The sequence below is a fragment of the Triturus cristatus genome, chromosome 11 (genome assembly GCF_964204655.1).
Source record: "Triturus cristatus chromosome 11, aTriCri1.1, whole genome shotgun sequence".
Classification (NCBI taxonomy): domain Eukaryota; kingdom Metazoa; phylum Chordata; class Amphibia; order Caudata; family Salamandridae; genus Triturus; species Triturus cristatus.
In genome coordinates, this window is record NC_140594.1 from 695,329,250 (window position 1) to 695,347,242 (window position 17,993).

The 17,993-nt window shown below is 45.7% G+C and overlaps 2 protein-coding genes across 2 annotated transcripts in view; one reads left to right on the top strand and one right to left on the bottom strand.

Moving 5' to 3' along the window:
* The window catches only part of LOC146785330 (uncharacterized), a 47,593-nt gene extending 47,056 nt beyond the window's left edge, over nt 1-537 (top strand). The window contains exon 3 of the mRNA XM_085635117.1: nt 421-537. Coding sequence (XP_085491243.1) covers nt 421-537 — 117 coding nt within the window. The remainder of the gene's footprint in view (nt 1-420) is intronic.
* LOC146785328 (ephrin type-B receptor 1) overlaps nt 1-17,993 on the bottom strand; it is a 793,299-nt gene that overhangs the window by 761,844 nt on the left and 13,462 nt on the right. The window lies entirely within an intron of this gene.

The window sequence follows — 17,993 nt, forward strand, 5'->3', positions numbered from 1 at the left end:
TTTGTGATTTCAAATGATTTTTATTTGCCGGGGATACAATTCTGAGGCTCAATGTTTGTTGCTGTCTCTGAACCGATTACCTCCTCCTTTGAGCAAATATTCATGTGAGGATCGGGGGTTGGAGCAAGTGCTGTGCTACCTAGACTCATTTTGACTTTTGGGCAGGACATAGAGAAAGTGCAAGTGGTACCAGGACCCCGTCACTCATATTGGTTATACTCCCTTCAGAGTGGATGTGGCATAGCAGTTTGGGTTGGACCATCCATTTTGAGACTGCGCCAAGTCTGACTTGCACATAATTGATATCAGTCTGCAATGTTACAAATGAGCTAAAATATTATGGACTCTGATGCAGACCAGAGTGGCTACCAGTGGGGTAGATTATTTCAAGAAGTCCACATCTATTCTCTTGCTGTCTAGAATGTTTTGAAGGCGTCCCTCAGTGTTGTGGAAGCACCAGAAAGGACAGCAGGATTCTGCAATAAACTGCCTTTTCTGGAGACTGAGTTAGATGCAGAGAAAATGAAATTCAGATGACCACAAGGTAAACCCAAGAAAATGAGGAAGGTAGGGTGGGAAATAGCAGTCAGGGAAAATCTGAATGATGAAAGTTGCAGCCATTACTGGGATATGTGAATTTTGAATGCATGGTGGTAGTGACTAGTAGAGATTTCTGGCGATCCAAGTCAATGAAGGGGGCACAGAGAAGGAAGATCTAGATATGGAAGCTTTTCCTTAAACCCTAGTTCAGTGTCAGGGTGGATTCACAGTCAGCAAGATTCCTTAGTCTGGCTACAGAAGCAGAAGTGAATACAATCTGAAATTCCAGGAAATGTGGCAAAAAGGAGTTTGGTGACATCGCAACTGGTACATAAATCCCGGCGGCTGCAGACAGACATGGAAATAAGTCTCTTTGAAACTTGTCGGAAATGTGGAAGATGAGGCTAGAACGCAGGAGGAATAGTGTAGGGGTTTCTTGTTGGACATGGCTAGTAACAGGTAAACGTTAGTCAGCAGAGGTGGCTGGAGTGGAGTTTTATGTTCAATGTTTATGGAGATATGACTCAACGGGGTGGGTAGAGGAAAGTGAGTTGTAGAAGGAAGGGCAAGAAAATGTCTAGGTTTCAAGTGGGGTGGAAAAGCTGCATTGACTACTCTTATGAGAAAGGGCATTATTATGTGATAGTGACTAGGCTGTCACCAATTGAAAGTGTTATGTTGCTCAACCTTCTAGATCATTTATTTCCAGGGTTTCCTGTTGTCTGGCAGGAGAGGAAAAAAGTGTTCACAGGCTGTAACGTGAGATGTCAGCACGGATGACAGAGGCATGGGTATTTGGGGGCAGAAGGAAAAAGACACACCAAGGGAGTTGAAAAGGTCAGTTAAGGTTGTGCTCAGGGAAAGATGTCAACGTTTTTCGAAGTATGGGCACAAGTGAGGGGAAGGTCTATATCAGGGGTACTCACAAACTTTCTCTTGGGGGCCAAATTTACAGTGCGGTTTGTGGCCGAGGGCCGCACCTTGGGGGCGGGGTCATTGGGGGAGGGGGCGGGGCTAGAGCAACAAAAAAAAACTGCGACCATGAGGTGGAACATAGGTCCCTGCAGCGGACGCCTTCGTCCACTGAGCCACCGGACCCGGCATACACATATCTCTCCATCTCCCTCCCTCCCTCCTCCGTCTTCCTCCCTCCTCCGTCTCCCTCCCTCTTCCGTCTCCCTCCCTCCTCCGTCTCCCTCCCTCCTCCGTCTCCCTCCCTCCTCCGTCTCCCTCCCTCTTCCGTCTCCCTCCCTCCTCCGTCTCCTTCCTTCCTCCATCTCCCTCCGTCTCCCTCCCTCCTCCGTCTCCCCCCTCTCCCTCCATCTCCCTCCCTCTCCTTCCGTCTCCCTCTATCTCCCTCCCTCTCCGTCTCCCTCTGTCTCCCCCTCTCTGTCTCCCCCCTCTCTGTCTCCCCCCTCTCTGTCTCCCTCCCTCCCTGTCTCCCTCCCTCTCTCTCTCCCTCTCTCCCCTCTCTCTCTCTCCCTCTCCGTCTCCCTTCCTCTCCGTCTCCCTCCCTTCCTCCCCCTCTCCCCCTCTTCTCCTCTCTCCCTCCCTCTCCGTCTCCCTCCCTCTCCCCGTCTCCCTCCCTCTCAGTCTCCCTCCCTCTCAGTCTCTCTCCCTCTCTGTCTCCCTCCCTCTCTGTCTCCCTCCCTCTCCTTCCCTCTCTCTCTCCCTGTCTCCCTCCCTCTCTCTATCTCTCTCCCTCTCTTTCAGTTTGTCTCCCTTTCTCTCTGTCTCCGTCCCTCTCTGTCTCCCTCCCTCTCCATCTGTTCTCCCTCATTCCCCCTCCCTCCCTCTGTCTCCCTCCCTCTCCCAACTTGTCTGTCTCTCTCACGCTGTCTCTCCCTCCCTGTCTCCTGCTCTGTCTTCCCTCTCTCCCTCCCGCTTTAAACTCATCTGCCGCTCTCACTAGCTGCTGCCCCCCCCCTCCCCCTCTCTGCCCGTCACCTCACCCGGCGCTTCCCTGGAACACAAACAGCCGCCGCACCCAAGTACTTCACAGCTCTTTTAAAGGCCAAGTCACTTGTTAATGAGGCTTTGTTGTATTTCATCTCTTCTTAGCGCCCCTGCATCTCCCCTCATTCAGAGTGGAGATGCAGGGGCGCTAAGAAGAGGTGAAATACAAAAAAGCCTCATTAACAAGTGACTTGGCTTTTAAAAGAATCGCCCGGCCCCCATAGCTCCGCGCTGCTGCAACCGGCGGTGCACAGGTATGCACAGGTACGATGTCTGCAAGGTCCGCGGGCCGCCAGGGAAGGCTTGCCGGGCCGCTGGCAGCCCGCGGGCCGTACTATGAGTACCCCTGGTCTATATGTATAACTACAGAAGGGAGTAGATGAATACAGGGCCTGAGGTAATGCTAAGGTGTCGCTAGGCAGAATCTGAACGACGTCAATGTCCCGCGGAGAAGTGAGGGCTACATTAACTCCCACTTACACTTAGCCAAGGGGTGGAAGTCTGACTGAGACATTATGGGTTGTTGAAGGGGTAGAACGTTTAATTCTAGAAAAACATCCTAATTGAGTTTATTTGAAGAACCTTCTATGACACTGGATGGTGTTCCAAAGAGAAGACATTAAAGGCAGTATGGTGTAGAATATAAATTAGGCCAGTTTAGAGATGCAAGAGACACTTTGGGTTCTTGTGAACTACAGTACTACATAATACTCATGTCTTTACTAAAGGTTTGCGGTAAAAACACTGAACTATCTCAAAATAGACAGGTGATTCCAGTATGACAGTCACTTTCAGCTGCTTATCTCTAATCTCACCTGTGTGTCGATTTTTAGTTTCAAACTGTTAGTACTGAACTTCATATTATGATTTTCTTCAGAAATTCACTTTTTGTTCATCAACACCCATCAGATATATACGAAAGTGCTGTATTGTCCATTCTTGCCACTCATTTTTAAATTCTTCCATATCAAACAATTCTTCATATGTTAAATTCTCTCACCTTTTGATGACAATGGTTGCTTTTCAAACTTTCTTAAAATGTTCAGTTATTAATTTCCTACATTTTGGGCCAGTACTGAACAGTGTTCTCAGTGCGGTGCAACTGTAGTGCTAGGAACAGGAAACAAATTCTGTCTTGTGCACAAGTTAACTCCTGTAATAACGCCTAAAGCCTTTTAAAGATCTTGTTTTTTATTGAACCATAAGCTATTAAGAACTCAAATCAGAATACGCTTTATTCGATTTAAAAAAGATATTAAACCATAAAAGCACAGTACATAGTAAAAAAACGTACATTTCATCAATATGATTTAAGTTAAAAGATGTATTAAAAAGAAACTCAGCCAATTTAAAAAAGAGGGGGACCATCCATTGTCATCCGGTGTCTAACCCCCCCTTTCAGATATTTGGCAATATGTTCAGTCACGGGTCCGTCATTCAAATATTGCAGCTTTAGAAGGGCGGGTCGTCATTGTCTCAGGCCATACCTCATTAGAAATCAATTTTTTCCTGGGCATGGAGTAAAATTTATAAAAAAACATAACATGAATTGTCGACTCATATCTTGCTTACGATCCACAATTCCATTCTATTCAAACTCTGAATTACAACAGCCCAGTCTTTTTCCGTCTTTTCAGTTGTAGTATTTTTCAATGTTACACCATATGTTTATGACTTTGCCTTTACCGAGTTAAACTTCAGTCCATTTGCATATCGCTAGAGTTCATTTCCCTCGAGATCTTCTTGAAGTTTGTCCTTATGCTTCTACAGTCTTTTCTTCCATCACGAATATAGAGTAGTATTTTGGCTGCTCTCCTCTAGACCCACCACGTTGACAACAGCAGTGAAACCTCTTGTCGTGAAGCTGCTACATCTACGGTAAAGCATTAACCTGAGGCTTCAGCCACTTAACCAGTTCTTGAAGGAGGACGCAATTTCAATGTCCAAGTTGATATTTTCCAATTGACTTTTTATTGCATCAAGGAGTCTACATATTTTATTATTATTAAGGCTCCCAGTTTACGGTATTTATTTTTGTATAATTTCTGTCTGTATTTATCCATATTTATTTTTTGGTCATCTTATCAGTATTTATCCATATTTATTTTTTGGTCATCTTATCAGTATTTATCCATATTTATTTTGTGTTCTGTCAATAAATGAAGCTGTAAAAGGGTATATTTCCACATTTCTTTAACTAATAAACGTGCACACATGCTTTTATGGCTGTCACAACTTAGCAAATTAGGAAGCCAAATATTACAGGACAATACACCCACAGGTAAATGCTAACATTATTCTACAAATGCATACTGACATATGGCAGCATTTAAGGAAACCTTCTCCTGTTTTTTAACTCCGCATGCCATCTATCTGCTCAGCTGTCGCCCTGGAGTTGATGAAACACAGTATGGACAGCCATTCAAATGAAGGCCAATTTTCCATATTTATGCATTTTTATAAAACAAATGCAAACAGAAAACATACGTGTTCCTGTCTGTATTTATCTATAAAAATCAGTAAAAATGGGAAACTGGGAGCCTTAATTATTAATATTGATGGATGGACTGCATCCCTCTGGTCCAGTATACTTATATCCCTCTTCAAGAAGATGACAACAGTATTGGCTCTTGTTTACTAAATTACATTTTTCAACTGCAGGCAAAATTCACATTGTCTCCGTGCTACGTGGTTTTATAGTTAGGTTTACTGAATTAAATTCTTCTGAGTATTTGGTTTGCCTTTTTTTTAAATTATTTATTTTGCCAATTGTTTCTGAAAAGTATTTGTCACAGCTTTGAAACAGCTTACAAAGCTCCCAGAGAACTCAACGTGGTTCTCCATAAAGACTGAAGCCAAGTTCCAGTCTCTTTTGTTTTGACTTTCAGATAAACTTCATAATTTAGTTTCTTGACTGCTGTTCCACCATAATCCTGAAGTCATAGATGGGATTCAGCGTTCTCTGGAGCGGACCGTGGTGCTGAATTAGGACTTCTGTATAAAAGGTTGACAGCTCGGAAGCTCCCAGCCCATGGAATTTTGAATATGATCATATTAGAACTGGCAACAGGGTCAAACATGGACAGATCAGGACACAGCAAAGACTGAGTCAGGAATACTGAAAGAGGGGATAAAAAAAGATTAAAGAGAAGCCAGATATGGAGTTTCAGTCCATGAAAGCTTGCAGCAAGACCTGAATGCGCCAATTTACTAGAAGGAGAACAAACCATTAAGGAAAGAAGGAAGCGAGTCAAGTACACAAAGAAGGCAATGTAGAGAGGAAAAGTAGATGACCCTTTCTAGCCACAGAAACCGGACCCTGCTAGCTGTATTGCTGAGAAGGACCAGGTTCAAAATAAGGGGTGTTCCATCTGCTTAGAGACAGAGAACTTGGAAAGACCCCTGCCAGCAAGTAGAGAGTGTGATGAGACTGTCAAGATGAAGCACAATACTGGGTTTGGAACGCGAGTAAGAGGCAAGTCTTGAAAGGAACCTAACAAGATGGTATGTGCCGCAAGCACGAGCTACCACTGGAAACAGCACCCGTGAAATTGGGAATAGGGAAAAATTAAACTTAAGTTGTACTTCTACAAGAAAAAAGTTATTATTATCATTATTAATAGTAATAATGAAATAATAATAATATTAAAATAGAAAGCCTGTTTGACAACCTCAATTCTAAGGACAATGAAACAGAATATTCTGCCTAGCCTTGGGTGTGGAGTTAACCTGCTGGTCAACATCTGAAAAGATGAACACATACCACAGACCATATATAGCCCAGAAAACACCTATCTCCATGCCACGTAAGTGGTTTGACGGCACACTAGAGAAGAAGCTGTGCCAGAAAAGCAGAGACATGCTGAAATAAGATGCAGAAGTATTGGGTCCCTGGTAATATGAATCAGGGAGAATCTGCTTTCATGAAGCTCTGAAACAGAAACTGATCTTAGACCGCTTCATACTTGCGGACTGCGATCACTGACAAGCACGAGGGGAAATTGAAGGGAGGGGAAAAAAAATAAAAAGGGAAGCAAGAACTACTTTCATTGTGCCCTCACAAAATAATGCTACAGGAACTGTGCATTTAGTTTGGGCTGCTAAACTATTTAAAGTCGTAACAGTCCTTTTCAATCTCAGTTCTCTGTGTTTTGTGGTTATTCCACAATCTGCCCTCAGTAGCTACTAGGGTGGATCGTGGAACGGGGCTTTTCTCCCTCTTGACTACGCAAGGTAAAATCATGATGAGCCGTGGTAAGTAGACCATGTGTAAACTATGGACAAACATGGTCTGGACTCTGAGCCACATATCAATGTGGCATTGTTAAGATGCGAATCTACTGCTTCTCCTTAGGAGTAGATGTGCGATTTCGCTGCTTTAGAGTGATAATGAATCGAAATCACCAGTCTGGTCGCTGATGGATGTAGTCTGGAACATCAGGCAGGGATTATTGAGATACCATAATAGTCAATATTTGGGCTACAGTATTTGAGCTTCTCGATATTCCGTCCCTCCATGTCACAGACAGATTGCCAGATAGTTATTCAGTTTGCCAACGATAACATGCATCAGGCTTATGAGATTGTCACTGGACACACCAACCCATAGCTAGAAACAACTCCTTCTCTGTGGATCCACTCACAGGAAAGAATGATTTGGGATGGATCTTGTGAGAGGAAATGAGTTAGACATCAGGCAGGCAGTGAACATGGGCTGCTTAAAGGGCTGGTTCTTCAGAAGTGACCGGGGCTGTCTGAGGACACATTTAAGACTATGCCATCTGGTCCCTTTCGCTGCAGCTCTGTTGAGGACAGGGGATGTTGGAAGGGTGTAGCGCCTTCCCCGGGCAGCAGATTCAGATGATGGCTGTCCATCGAAAGGAGGAGAGGAGCACCAATGAAAGCCACAGAGAAGAACTACATTGGTATGCCCCGTTGGTGCTTTCGGCGCTTGGGTACCATCACACCCTGGCTCTTCAGGATATTGTCACAGAACACAGTCTGCTTTCTGGTTCTTTGGGTTGGATGATCAGTTGTGCGGTCATTTTGTGTGTATGCTCTGTGTATAGGTGTTATAGTGGTAGGTGCTGTTTGGTGGGAGGACCAGAGGCCTTTACCAGTTTAGGTACATGCCAACTGGGAGGATTGGTGGTGCACAGTCTGGCTGGAGTATGTCTTTGAAGTAACTGAGAGTATAACATCTTGTTGGCGTTCACAATATCGCTTGCTGTGTGTGCTTCTCGCTGGTGGTCTGTCAAGCACGCTCTTTCTAAATGGCAAAAAAGTTAGTTTTAACATTAAGATTTGGACAGTCCCCTGTTGTGCAAGTCACTGATGCCTGTGCTAAACTGGGGATGTAAATGGAAATGTGGCCACTATACCAGTTCAGAGTATAAACTGTGTTGCCCGTCTCATTGCTGTGTGACACCTTCAAACAGCATAGGCTCTCTGTTTTAGTCAAACTATCAGTGTTGCTACTGATAAGTCAAGAATGCAATTGCATATATAACACGCTGTGTACGGGCCACTTTCTTCTATAAAACAGGTAAGTTTCTTAATGTATTTGCAAATTAAGAGTTCACTATAAAGGGTAATCTAGATTATATATTTTACATTGTATTTTGTATGTCCGACTGTGACATAAATCATACAAACATTGAAATAAAATTCGAACTTGTATCATATAAAATACCACATTCTGAGTCCCAGTTTACACTTCCCTATAACAGGGCCACTGGAATTATGCGATTGTGCAGCCCGTGGCAATTTTTGAATAACTATAGATTTATTGCATTCGCCACATAATCTATCATCTGCCACGTAATCTGCTGTTTTTTTTTTTTTAAAAAGGTTCTAGCTGAAACATTTCAAAAGTTACTAAAAATACAGTGACACCTGTTGCTGTTTAGGGGAAGGCCCTTTGCAAAGTTAGCCTGGTCACTTTTTATTGCTATATTTGGGTGGTAAACCGGTACTAATGAGGTGCAACCAATGCCCATACAGTGTTACCAAATTTAGAAATGAAGAAATAATGAGGTAATACTATGACAAACTGACCCGCATTGTTCCGCATGATTTGGCTTTTCGTGCCGCATAATTTACTCAACCCTGCTGCATAGTTTGGCCCTCTCCTGCTGCATAATACCTGTAGCCCTGCCTGTAAAATAACTCTTATGATAGCCTGTCCTTCCAAACCTAAGCAATGCAAGCACATCTCCTGTAAGAGCAATGGCAAGCAGAAGACTAAGACCCTGTTAAAAAGGCTCTCCTGCAGTCCCTAGCGTGAAATCCTATTCTTAGAAAGGAAATCCTGTTCTGAAAACTTTAACCCAATGCCGGACTGGTTCCAAAGTCTGAACATGTCCCTTATATGGAAGACATTCATATACACCAGTGCCTCTTTTGTAAAAAATGAAGTGTCAGGGCCCTTCTCGGAAGGCCACTGTAGCATGCACCACCCATACCCTGCCAGCGCTGCCAATGGCAGTACCAAGATAACACCTTCCCTTCGCACTGCTACAAGTGTGACAATTCAGTCTATTTCAGGCCACACACAGCTATAATAATGTTATGAGAGGCTACTATTATTCATTTTCAACGTATATATTGAATTAATAAACATGGTTGTTGTGTTCATCTCAAAATTAAAAAGACAGCGCCACCATGTGGTGGACTGTCACTAAAGTCTGTGCTGACAATTAATTGTGGGGCTGAGCACCAAAAACCACTGGCATAAATTAAGCACTGATACACGTCTCCATGCTCCCAGAGTACTGATCCCTATGGAAGTATTGAACTTTGCAGGTCATTTCTCACGATATTATGCACCTCAACAGCAGTGCGGCCCTTAGAGTTGTAATGGCATTTTTTCAGAAAAGGACATCTTCCCACCGATCAGTAGTCTCCTTCTCTATGTGAATAGTTGCTCTTCTAGACGGGGTTTTATGCATATTTACCCAGCGCTTCCTACCTCTGCTGAGGTGCTGAAGCGCTTTGTGGAGGTGTAGCATGCTCCTCCTCTGTCGCCAACTGTTAGCCGTTAGGTAGAGGTGGGCGAGTCAACAAATGAACAGGGTGAACAGACCCATGGGTATGGCTTGACTGTAAAGGTCTGTGCGTGAGCCAAGCCCTGAAAAAAGTTGTCATGTAAATCATGCAAAAACAAATGTGAATATATGATAAAGTCTCTTCAAAATTCAAAAAAGCATATTCCTTTAGCATGAGGAATAGATTCACCCTAGTACATCCGATAGTAGCACTGCTTTGAGAGGTTCTTATTAAAAGTAACAGTTTTAAAACTTGTTTCTATCCCCACCTTGACCACAATGCTATGAGTGAACGAGGAGGCAAGTCCGTATTTATCTGTACCCTACCTTTAACCTAAATTCTTATTTTGGATGGGGCAGCTCTGTAGTCTATTAAACCAAACAAAAGAGGTTTTGTATAGCACACATCCTTAACTCGTAATACTTGAACCTGCTTTCATATATGATTACAGAGAAAAAGGAGGCTGGTGATATAAAATGTTTGTCTAGGATCACACAATTTGGCCACAGGAGAAGCCAGAATGGACTCCCAAGTTTTCTGGTTTCATATTATGTCATTCAGACATTTGATGAGTATCCCACTCTCTCTCCTTTTCAACATCAAAGGTTTCTGCTTTGTTTCCTATTAAAACGCTGTTATAATGAGTTTACAAAAGGCCACCTTCCTGCTGACTCAGCAGGTCTGCATCAGTGCAGTGGGCGCCTGAAGTAGGACAGCCCCCATTCACAAACAAATATTTAGAATGCAAAGGTGTGGTCAGGTAAAGGAGTTTACAGCCCCATTATCTCTCTCATGCAAAGTTGTCGAAAACAATTTTCGCCTAACAACTCCACATGCTCTACAAAGGACCACAGAAAATGGCACACGGGCCTGAGAACACTAGTGAGTCATTTGTAAAACGATTTTGCAATCCTGAATCCGGGTCAAAGTATCTTGCCTGTGAAACAGACTATTTGCAACAATGTAGCAGGCCTGTTGGGGAGAGGAGCTTGGAAAGTGTGGTCACTGTAGCCAAACTCGTCTTGTTTAGGTCTCGCCTGACCCAGCGCATGCGCTGATCTGGCGAGACTTATTGAGAGGGCTCCAAAAAGTGCTACCAGGCCAGCCTAGAGCTACAGTGCATGTGCGCGGGCGCGCCGCGCTTGACCGCGATTACTTTCACTTTCGCGGCCACTTTGATGTTTGATCGCGATCACTTTCGCGGCCGCACGGCCGCTTGGCATAGCCAATAGGTCTCGCTTTTGGGACCGTATAAGTATTTAGTTATGCAGCTGTTGCATGGCTAAATACTTATAACGTCCCAAAGGCGAGACCTATTGGCTATGCCAATGCTTGTTTTCAAGTTTGAAAGTGTGTGGCTCTCGGTTAGGAAAGAACAATGAAGCCTTTTGTCAAATCCTTTCACGCTGGGCATTTTGGTGCTTGCAGTCTGATAATGTACCATTTATTATTTTTCACCCTGGCAATTCCGGGCGTGTGTTTCGATTTTCTTTTAGTTCTGCGGGGTTACGGCTACAAAATATATTGATTTGTATGCAGGTCAATCATTTAAAATAAATACCACCAGTTACCTTTCGTAAACATAAACATATAGGCAGGGTTTGCAGCAAGATTTATTTCTTTATTTTATGACTTGCCTGACATGCTCTCTGCACAGGTGCTTCCTATGCAGAGGTAATTAATTATACAGCAAGGTAGATGGTTCTCAAAATGAGTCTTGGCGTGACATGTGTATACGTTGCACAAGTGTCACATACATTTACTCGGTTCTTTGCATTTCTTTGAATGCAAGTGAAGCCCTGTGACAGACCAGAAAGAGGATGTAAATGATGGTCATATATGAGGGAGAGGTTGTTGGCTCCTGAGAGGAGAGAGACAGAGCTTCAGAGTATCTGTCAAAACAACCTCCTGGTGGCGTTTTATAGAACCTGGCATCGTTTCTTAGCACTGCATAAAGTCATTGCCCGATTTAAAGGAATGACATCACACCCATATATTATGGCTCACAATTGGCCAGGTTGGTTTTCCATAATACGTGCATTCTTATCGCTTTACAGAAACACCACCGAAGAAGAGATTTTACACGGAAGAAGCCAAAGAAATAAAGAAAGTACCATATGGGCACCATCGACAGGTTATAGTAGCTTTTGTGACGGTTTGCAGATATTGCTATGGAGAAAAATGTCTTAATTCCACATTTGGAGTGTTCCCTGGAGAAGGGATACTTAGCTTAAAGTGTAGTTGAGCAGCACAGTAGATTGACAATACCAGACCCCCCCCCCATTTAATCTTCTCCCCCAGGAACTGACTGAGGTGTTCCTGCACACGTCAAGCAAAGACACCAGGTAATCTCCGCTCACCCTGTACATGTTGTCCAGGATCACAGCAGCTGTCATCTTATAGTGTTTAACCCAAGCACAACGATGTACCACATTATTTGGGTTGAAATGCACTTCATCAAACCATTGGACACCACACTATATAGGTTCGAACATAGCCTTGCTACTGGATACCAGTGGTGAGCACACTTTTGAGAGATGATGTGTCCTAAGAGACTGCAGAGAGAGGGGGACATGTAACCTATATTTAGAGATTGTAAATAAACCGAAGTTATGCACAAGTCCTTTACTGTTCAGAAGTGGTTATTCGCCACCGATGAGTAAATTCACTCTTTGTAGTTAGTTATTGCATACAACTTAGATTTTAATTGTGTGACATTTGAAGTCACAATAAGCATCTGTTATTTCAGCACCAGGGTGAAAGTGCACTTTACAAATATGCATATTATTCTATGTCTCATAACATCATAAAGTAAAAATAATACACATAAATCTCACCAACTACCACCCAATCGGCAGCCCTTGGGGAAATGCAGTTATCTTCATATAGATGTGCAGAGCCCACAACGTATCCTGGTCAATAGGCCAAATGGACCCACCATTACAAAACGGTGTCTCTCTTAAAATCCCTAGGCTCTTGAACTAACTGAAATCAACACTGCAGCAACAACAGGTCCCTAGAGTCTCAGGAAGGATCAAAAATCTGTGTTCATTCACCAAGATTTCAAAGAGCAGGAAAGAGTATGGGTGGCTCTTGGCTGACTCAGGCCGGAGGCGGGGCTCTGACTCAGCTCTGCGGCCCAAATGAAGCATCAGCCATTGGCCAGGCCTTTTTGCCCCACCTACCAGCTAAGCCAGAAACCCACCCCAATGCCACCTAGTACGCATTACACTCCTTGAAAGACCATTTGAGCTGTAGCCGTTGACCCAAAGCTATAGGAATGGCTTGAGCACACTGATATTATAATTGTACTCATTTATTGAAATGTTAAACACTTTACTCATCCGCTCTTTTAAAAACAGACTGACAGCAGCACCAGGTGGTGGACTGTTATAAATATGTCAGTATTAAGGAATAAGTTTTGATGCCAAGCACCGGCACAAATTAAGCACTAAGGTTGGTAATACAGAAAACACAAGCAGCGCTCTGCAAGATGATGTAGGCCAGCAGTAGCATTTGATACGGTAGTGTTAAAGGTGCAATGTGTGCAGTTTCTACTTACACAGAACTTGCAGCTGTAATTAAATGCAGAATAAAAAAGTGAACATTTGTTTAGCAGACATGATGGGTTTTTAGATGACTTCACTCTTCCTTGGAAATGGTTACTTGCCCACCTCAAGGAAAACAGAACTCGAACGCAGCCAGGTGCACATTATGGTATATCTGGTGTAACCGGTGCTTTAAACGAACAGGTTCTGTCAGGTACTCAGTAACCACAATTCTTGGATTTGAAAGATAGATTACCATCAGCTCTCAGCACCGGTTCATTACCTATGATGGGGAGGGGGGGGGGGGGGCACTGCGACTTTTCTGGAGCAAACGTGTACTCTGAGATACCTCTACCAGCACTTCCATATATTTCCATATCCAGTGCTGGTTGCATAGCCTTTCTCCGATATGCAGCCGGAGACACGCGTGCCACACACAAAAAAAAACACAGCCCAAAAGAGCCCTGTGCACACAGAGCTAACTCCACAGTGCAGGGGTGAAACTATCTCCCCTACTGTGGGTTAACCGTTGTATCACATTATCTCCTAGAGAGTGTAACTGCAACAAAGGAAGGACATGGAAGGGTGTGCTATGCAGATGACTCCCAGAGGAGAGTAGAAGCCGGCTAGAAGCTGCTTGTCCTCCATAGTGCCGCCTCCATGACCACAGGGTGTCTGTCCGGACTCGAGTGCAGTCTGCCAGTTTAGCTGCCCTCGAACTCGCAGACTGAGGCCTACTCTTTAACTGCCCCAAAAATGTGGGTTTTCAGTATTGTAGGCGGCCGTTTTGACTGTAGGAAGGCTTTTACTCAGGGCTTTAAGTGGGATGAAAGAACTAGGGGTCTCTCAAAGGGGCGTAGTCAATGTAATTAAGGGTGTGGCTTAAAAACACGTAAGCTAAAAATCTGTGTTTAGCATAGTGTACCGCCCAACTTGTATTTTGCTGTTCCTGTCATTGCGTCCATATATATGAAACAATAAGTCACATCATACCTACAAGTCAGGACTATTGGCTTTGTCAATGGTTGTTAGTTGCATAAGATAAATAAGCAGCAACTATGGCTTGTATATACTATTGAAAAAGCTTCCACTTAAAGCCCTGGTGACACCACAACAATGTTGCTGCTCCAGAGATTCAAAAAGAGAAGGGAAAACCAGAGAGAAAATGACTCTCTTTGAAGGATTTCCCTTCCCCTACAACGCTCACCACGCGCACATCGATATGCCTGCTGTCACTGCAGTCCGGAAAAAAAACGGGCCGCCTGTGCCGGGGCACAAAACAGAGCCTGATAGAGACCCGTTTGTAGGCCCCCTTAAAAAAACTGCTGGTGCTCAGACCCGGTCCACTTGAAGCCCTGCTTTTACTACTCCCTTCTGCCATGGCCACAGTACCAGTGCACCCCTCTGAGCAAGCCTGGGGCCCCCTGCGTACCTCTGCGAGGAAGCTTTTACCACTCCACCTGCAGCCGCCACCTTTCCCTGGGGGTACAGACAGTGTTCACAGTAGTACTGTGCGAGATGGAGGTACGTACGCTGCACCTGCGTTAGTTTGCGGTGTGCACCACAGTAACAGTTTCATTTGGCAGAAGCCCTACATAAATTTTTTTTAAAAAGTGCCGGGCGAAGTGTTTTTACTGATCCTTCTCCAAAGTGCCTTTCTTCACAAAGGTTCCATTATGACTCCCGACTTGCACATGGCATCGAATGCACGTGCGCAGAAATCCCTGCCAAAGAATAAAACGTAACTTCGCCTATGAAACAATGACACAGATGTTTTATATCTGCCCCACCGTTCACACGAGCCCCCCCCCACCGCTTGCCTCCGCATGAAAGAAAAAAACAGCAATCCAATACCCCAGTGCTTCTACGACACTAACGCAATTCCAGCCATTTAAGAAAAAAATTGCCACACCGAGCTGAAGAGAGCCGGCTATAATTTAACTACCAGTCTGGTGCGCCTCGGAGTGGAGTGTTTCTGAAAAGAGCCAGGCTTCAAAGACCTTTTCTCCCTCCTACCCCCTAGATCCATTCCTTTATTGCTTGCAAAAACGTCTATCCGCGACAGCCGCAATCTGCCCACTCACTGGTGGGAGTTCATTCTCTTTCAAGTGAATTTAGTCCCTTCGTTCGTCCAGTTCAGGAAAATTAACATAGACACGTGCGTTGAGAAAGTAGGACAAAGGCCTACGTGGTGCCAATGAGGCGCAATTTCCACCCCTGAGCCAGTGTGGTGGCAGAAAATGGCTGCCACGAGGGCACAGCCCGATTTGAACTTGCATTTATTGAGTCTATTTGGGTATGTATAGAGCTTCACATCATGGGCGCTGATTAGGGGAGGCAGGAGCTTGCCCGTTGGTACCTCTGGCAAAGTCCTTTCTACCGCAAAACACACAAGATGATGGACGGAATGTTGCACATTGGCAAAACATTCACCCCCAGTCACAGAACTGGGTTTAATCCATTGTTATTTTGCTCACCACGCCACCCCAGTTCTGTCCACCAACTGTTGTTTTTGCATTTGTCACCCCGAGTGGAACAGGTATGCTCAGACGTGAGTCCCGTGCTCTCCATGCCACTGGAATCAAGCTATCCTGGCTGAAGTAACCGGTCCTAGGATGCTTGGTTCCAGTCCAGGGAGGACCTGGCTTGGCAGTTCGGGCTGGACTGTTCCCATGAGGCACAGGGTCAAGACTGATTTGCATATGGCTGGGTTCAAACTGGAATGGCATGGTGAGCAAAAAAACGATGGATTTAGGCCCAGATCTCTGTACTGGGGTGAATGTATGACATTGTTCTGCATTCTGTCCATCAACTGTTGTTTTTGCATTTGTCACCCCGAGTGGGACGGGTATGCTCAGACGTGAGTCCAGTGCTCTCCATGCCACTGGAATCAAGCTATCCTGGCTGAAGAGGGGTGAAACCCCCAAACCGGTCCTAGGATGCTTGGTTCCAGTCCAGGGAGGACCTGGCTTGGCAGTTCGGGCTGGACTGTTCCCATGAGGCACAGGGTCAAGACTGATTTGTATATGGCTGGGTTCAAACTGGAATGGCGAGCAAAAAAACGATGGATTTAGGCCCAGATCTCTGTACTTGGGTGAATGTATGACATTGTTCTGCATTCTGTCCATCAACTGTTGTTTTTGCAAAAGTCCTTTCTACCACCTTTCTTGGTGGAACCACAAATAAAGCAGTTTTCAAGAAGCATTTTTCCCCTTCAACTAGCCCCTCACAAGATAATGGACAGAGCATCCACCCCTAGAAAGGGGGGTGGATGCGGCGCTTAGGACCGGGGCCCCCGTGGACCGGGACTCCCGCGATCCAGCGGGGTGCCCAGCACGGGCAGCCAGAACCGGATCCAGTTAACACGCCTGCCGGCACCCCCCGCTCCACGATTGGTGGGTGGCTGGAAGCATGTCATCACTGGGTGCTGCCGTCGGGATGGCGGGGGGGAGGTATAAAGACCCCGTGCCCCTTGGCCTAGGTATTTTCCCACTTGGACACCCCGACAGAGGACCTTTAATCTGCGCTGCATTTTCTCTCTCACTCCCACATAATAATAATAATAATAATCCACATTTGTAAAGCGCGAACAATCACCCGTAAGGGTCTCTAGGCACTGGGGGCCGTCTGGAAGATTAAGCAAGCTATTGCCCAGAGTCACATGGTGCTGGGCTAGTCTGCCGCCGGCGCCAGGGATCGAACCGTTATCCCCAGATTCCGGAGTCAGTCGCCCTGGCTGCGGCGCCACACCTCTTCACGACCCTAATGTTAGGCTTAGTGGGTCTAGGATAGTTAAGTCACACCATCCAGTTAGCAAGGGGGGGGGGGGTGGTCCTTAAGAACCAGTCCTGGGTCAACCAGAGAATTTACACCAGCTTGCGGGCTAGGGCGCACAGTTAGATCTTGGGGGGGTCTGCATGGGGTGCCCTTTCGGCAGCCCCGGGGGAGCTTGATGTTCAAGGGGCGATGCCTATCGAGCGGACAAGGGTACAGGGGCATGGGGCCGCCCCTCGCAGATGCAGGTGGTTGCACCTTGTGTGGTCCAATGGTTGCCAGGATTGCGAGGTGACCCCTTGGGGAAAAGGGGGTGTCCAGTTATTGAGCTTCAATTGGCACACTGAATTATTGAGTTGATGGTTTGTTTGCTCATGATTTTGACAATTTGTATATGATTGGCTGAAAGTTTGCTATGTTAATGTTGTAATAAAATGATCCACAAACTAAGCTTACTTGTGTCCTGACCAACGACCCCGCCGCAGCCAGAGCCAACCTTCACGAAGGAATGAAAGACGTAGCCGAGTGGATGACGACCAGCCGCCTGAAACTGAACTCAGACAAGACGGAGGTCCTCATCCTGGGCTCCTCACCCTCCGCCTGGGACGACTCCTGGTGGCCCCCCGCCCTGGGCTGCGCACCCAAACCGACAGACCACGCACGCAACCTGGGCTTCATCTTGGACTCCTCCCTCACCATGACCAGACAAGTCAACGCCGTCTCCTCGTCATGCTTCAACATCCTGCTCATGCTACGGAAGATCTTCCGGTGGATCCCAACCGAGACCAGGAAGACGGTCACCCAGGCCCTCGTCACCAGCCGACTGGACTATGGCAACGCCCTCTACGCCGGAACCACCGCCAAGCTCCAGAAGAGACTCCAGCAGATCCAGAACGCCTCAGCCAGACTCATCCTCGACATCCCACGACATAGCCACATCTCCGGACATCTGAGAGACCTACATTGGCTTCCCGTCAACAAAAGAATCACCTTCCGCCTCCTCACCCACGCACACAAAGCCCTACACGATCAAGGCCCCAGCTACCTCAACAACCGCATCAACTTCTACGCTCCCAAACGACATCTCCGATCAGCCAGCCACGCCCTCGCCGCCGTCCCCCGCATCCG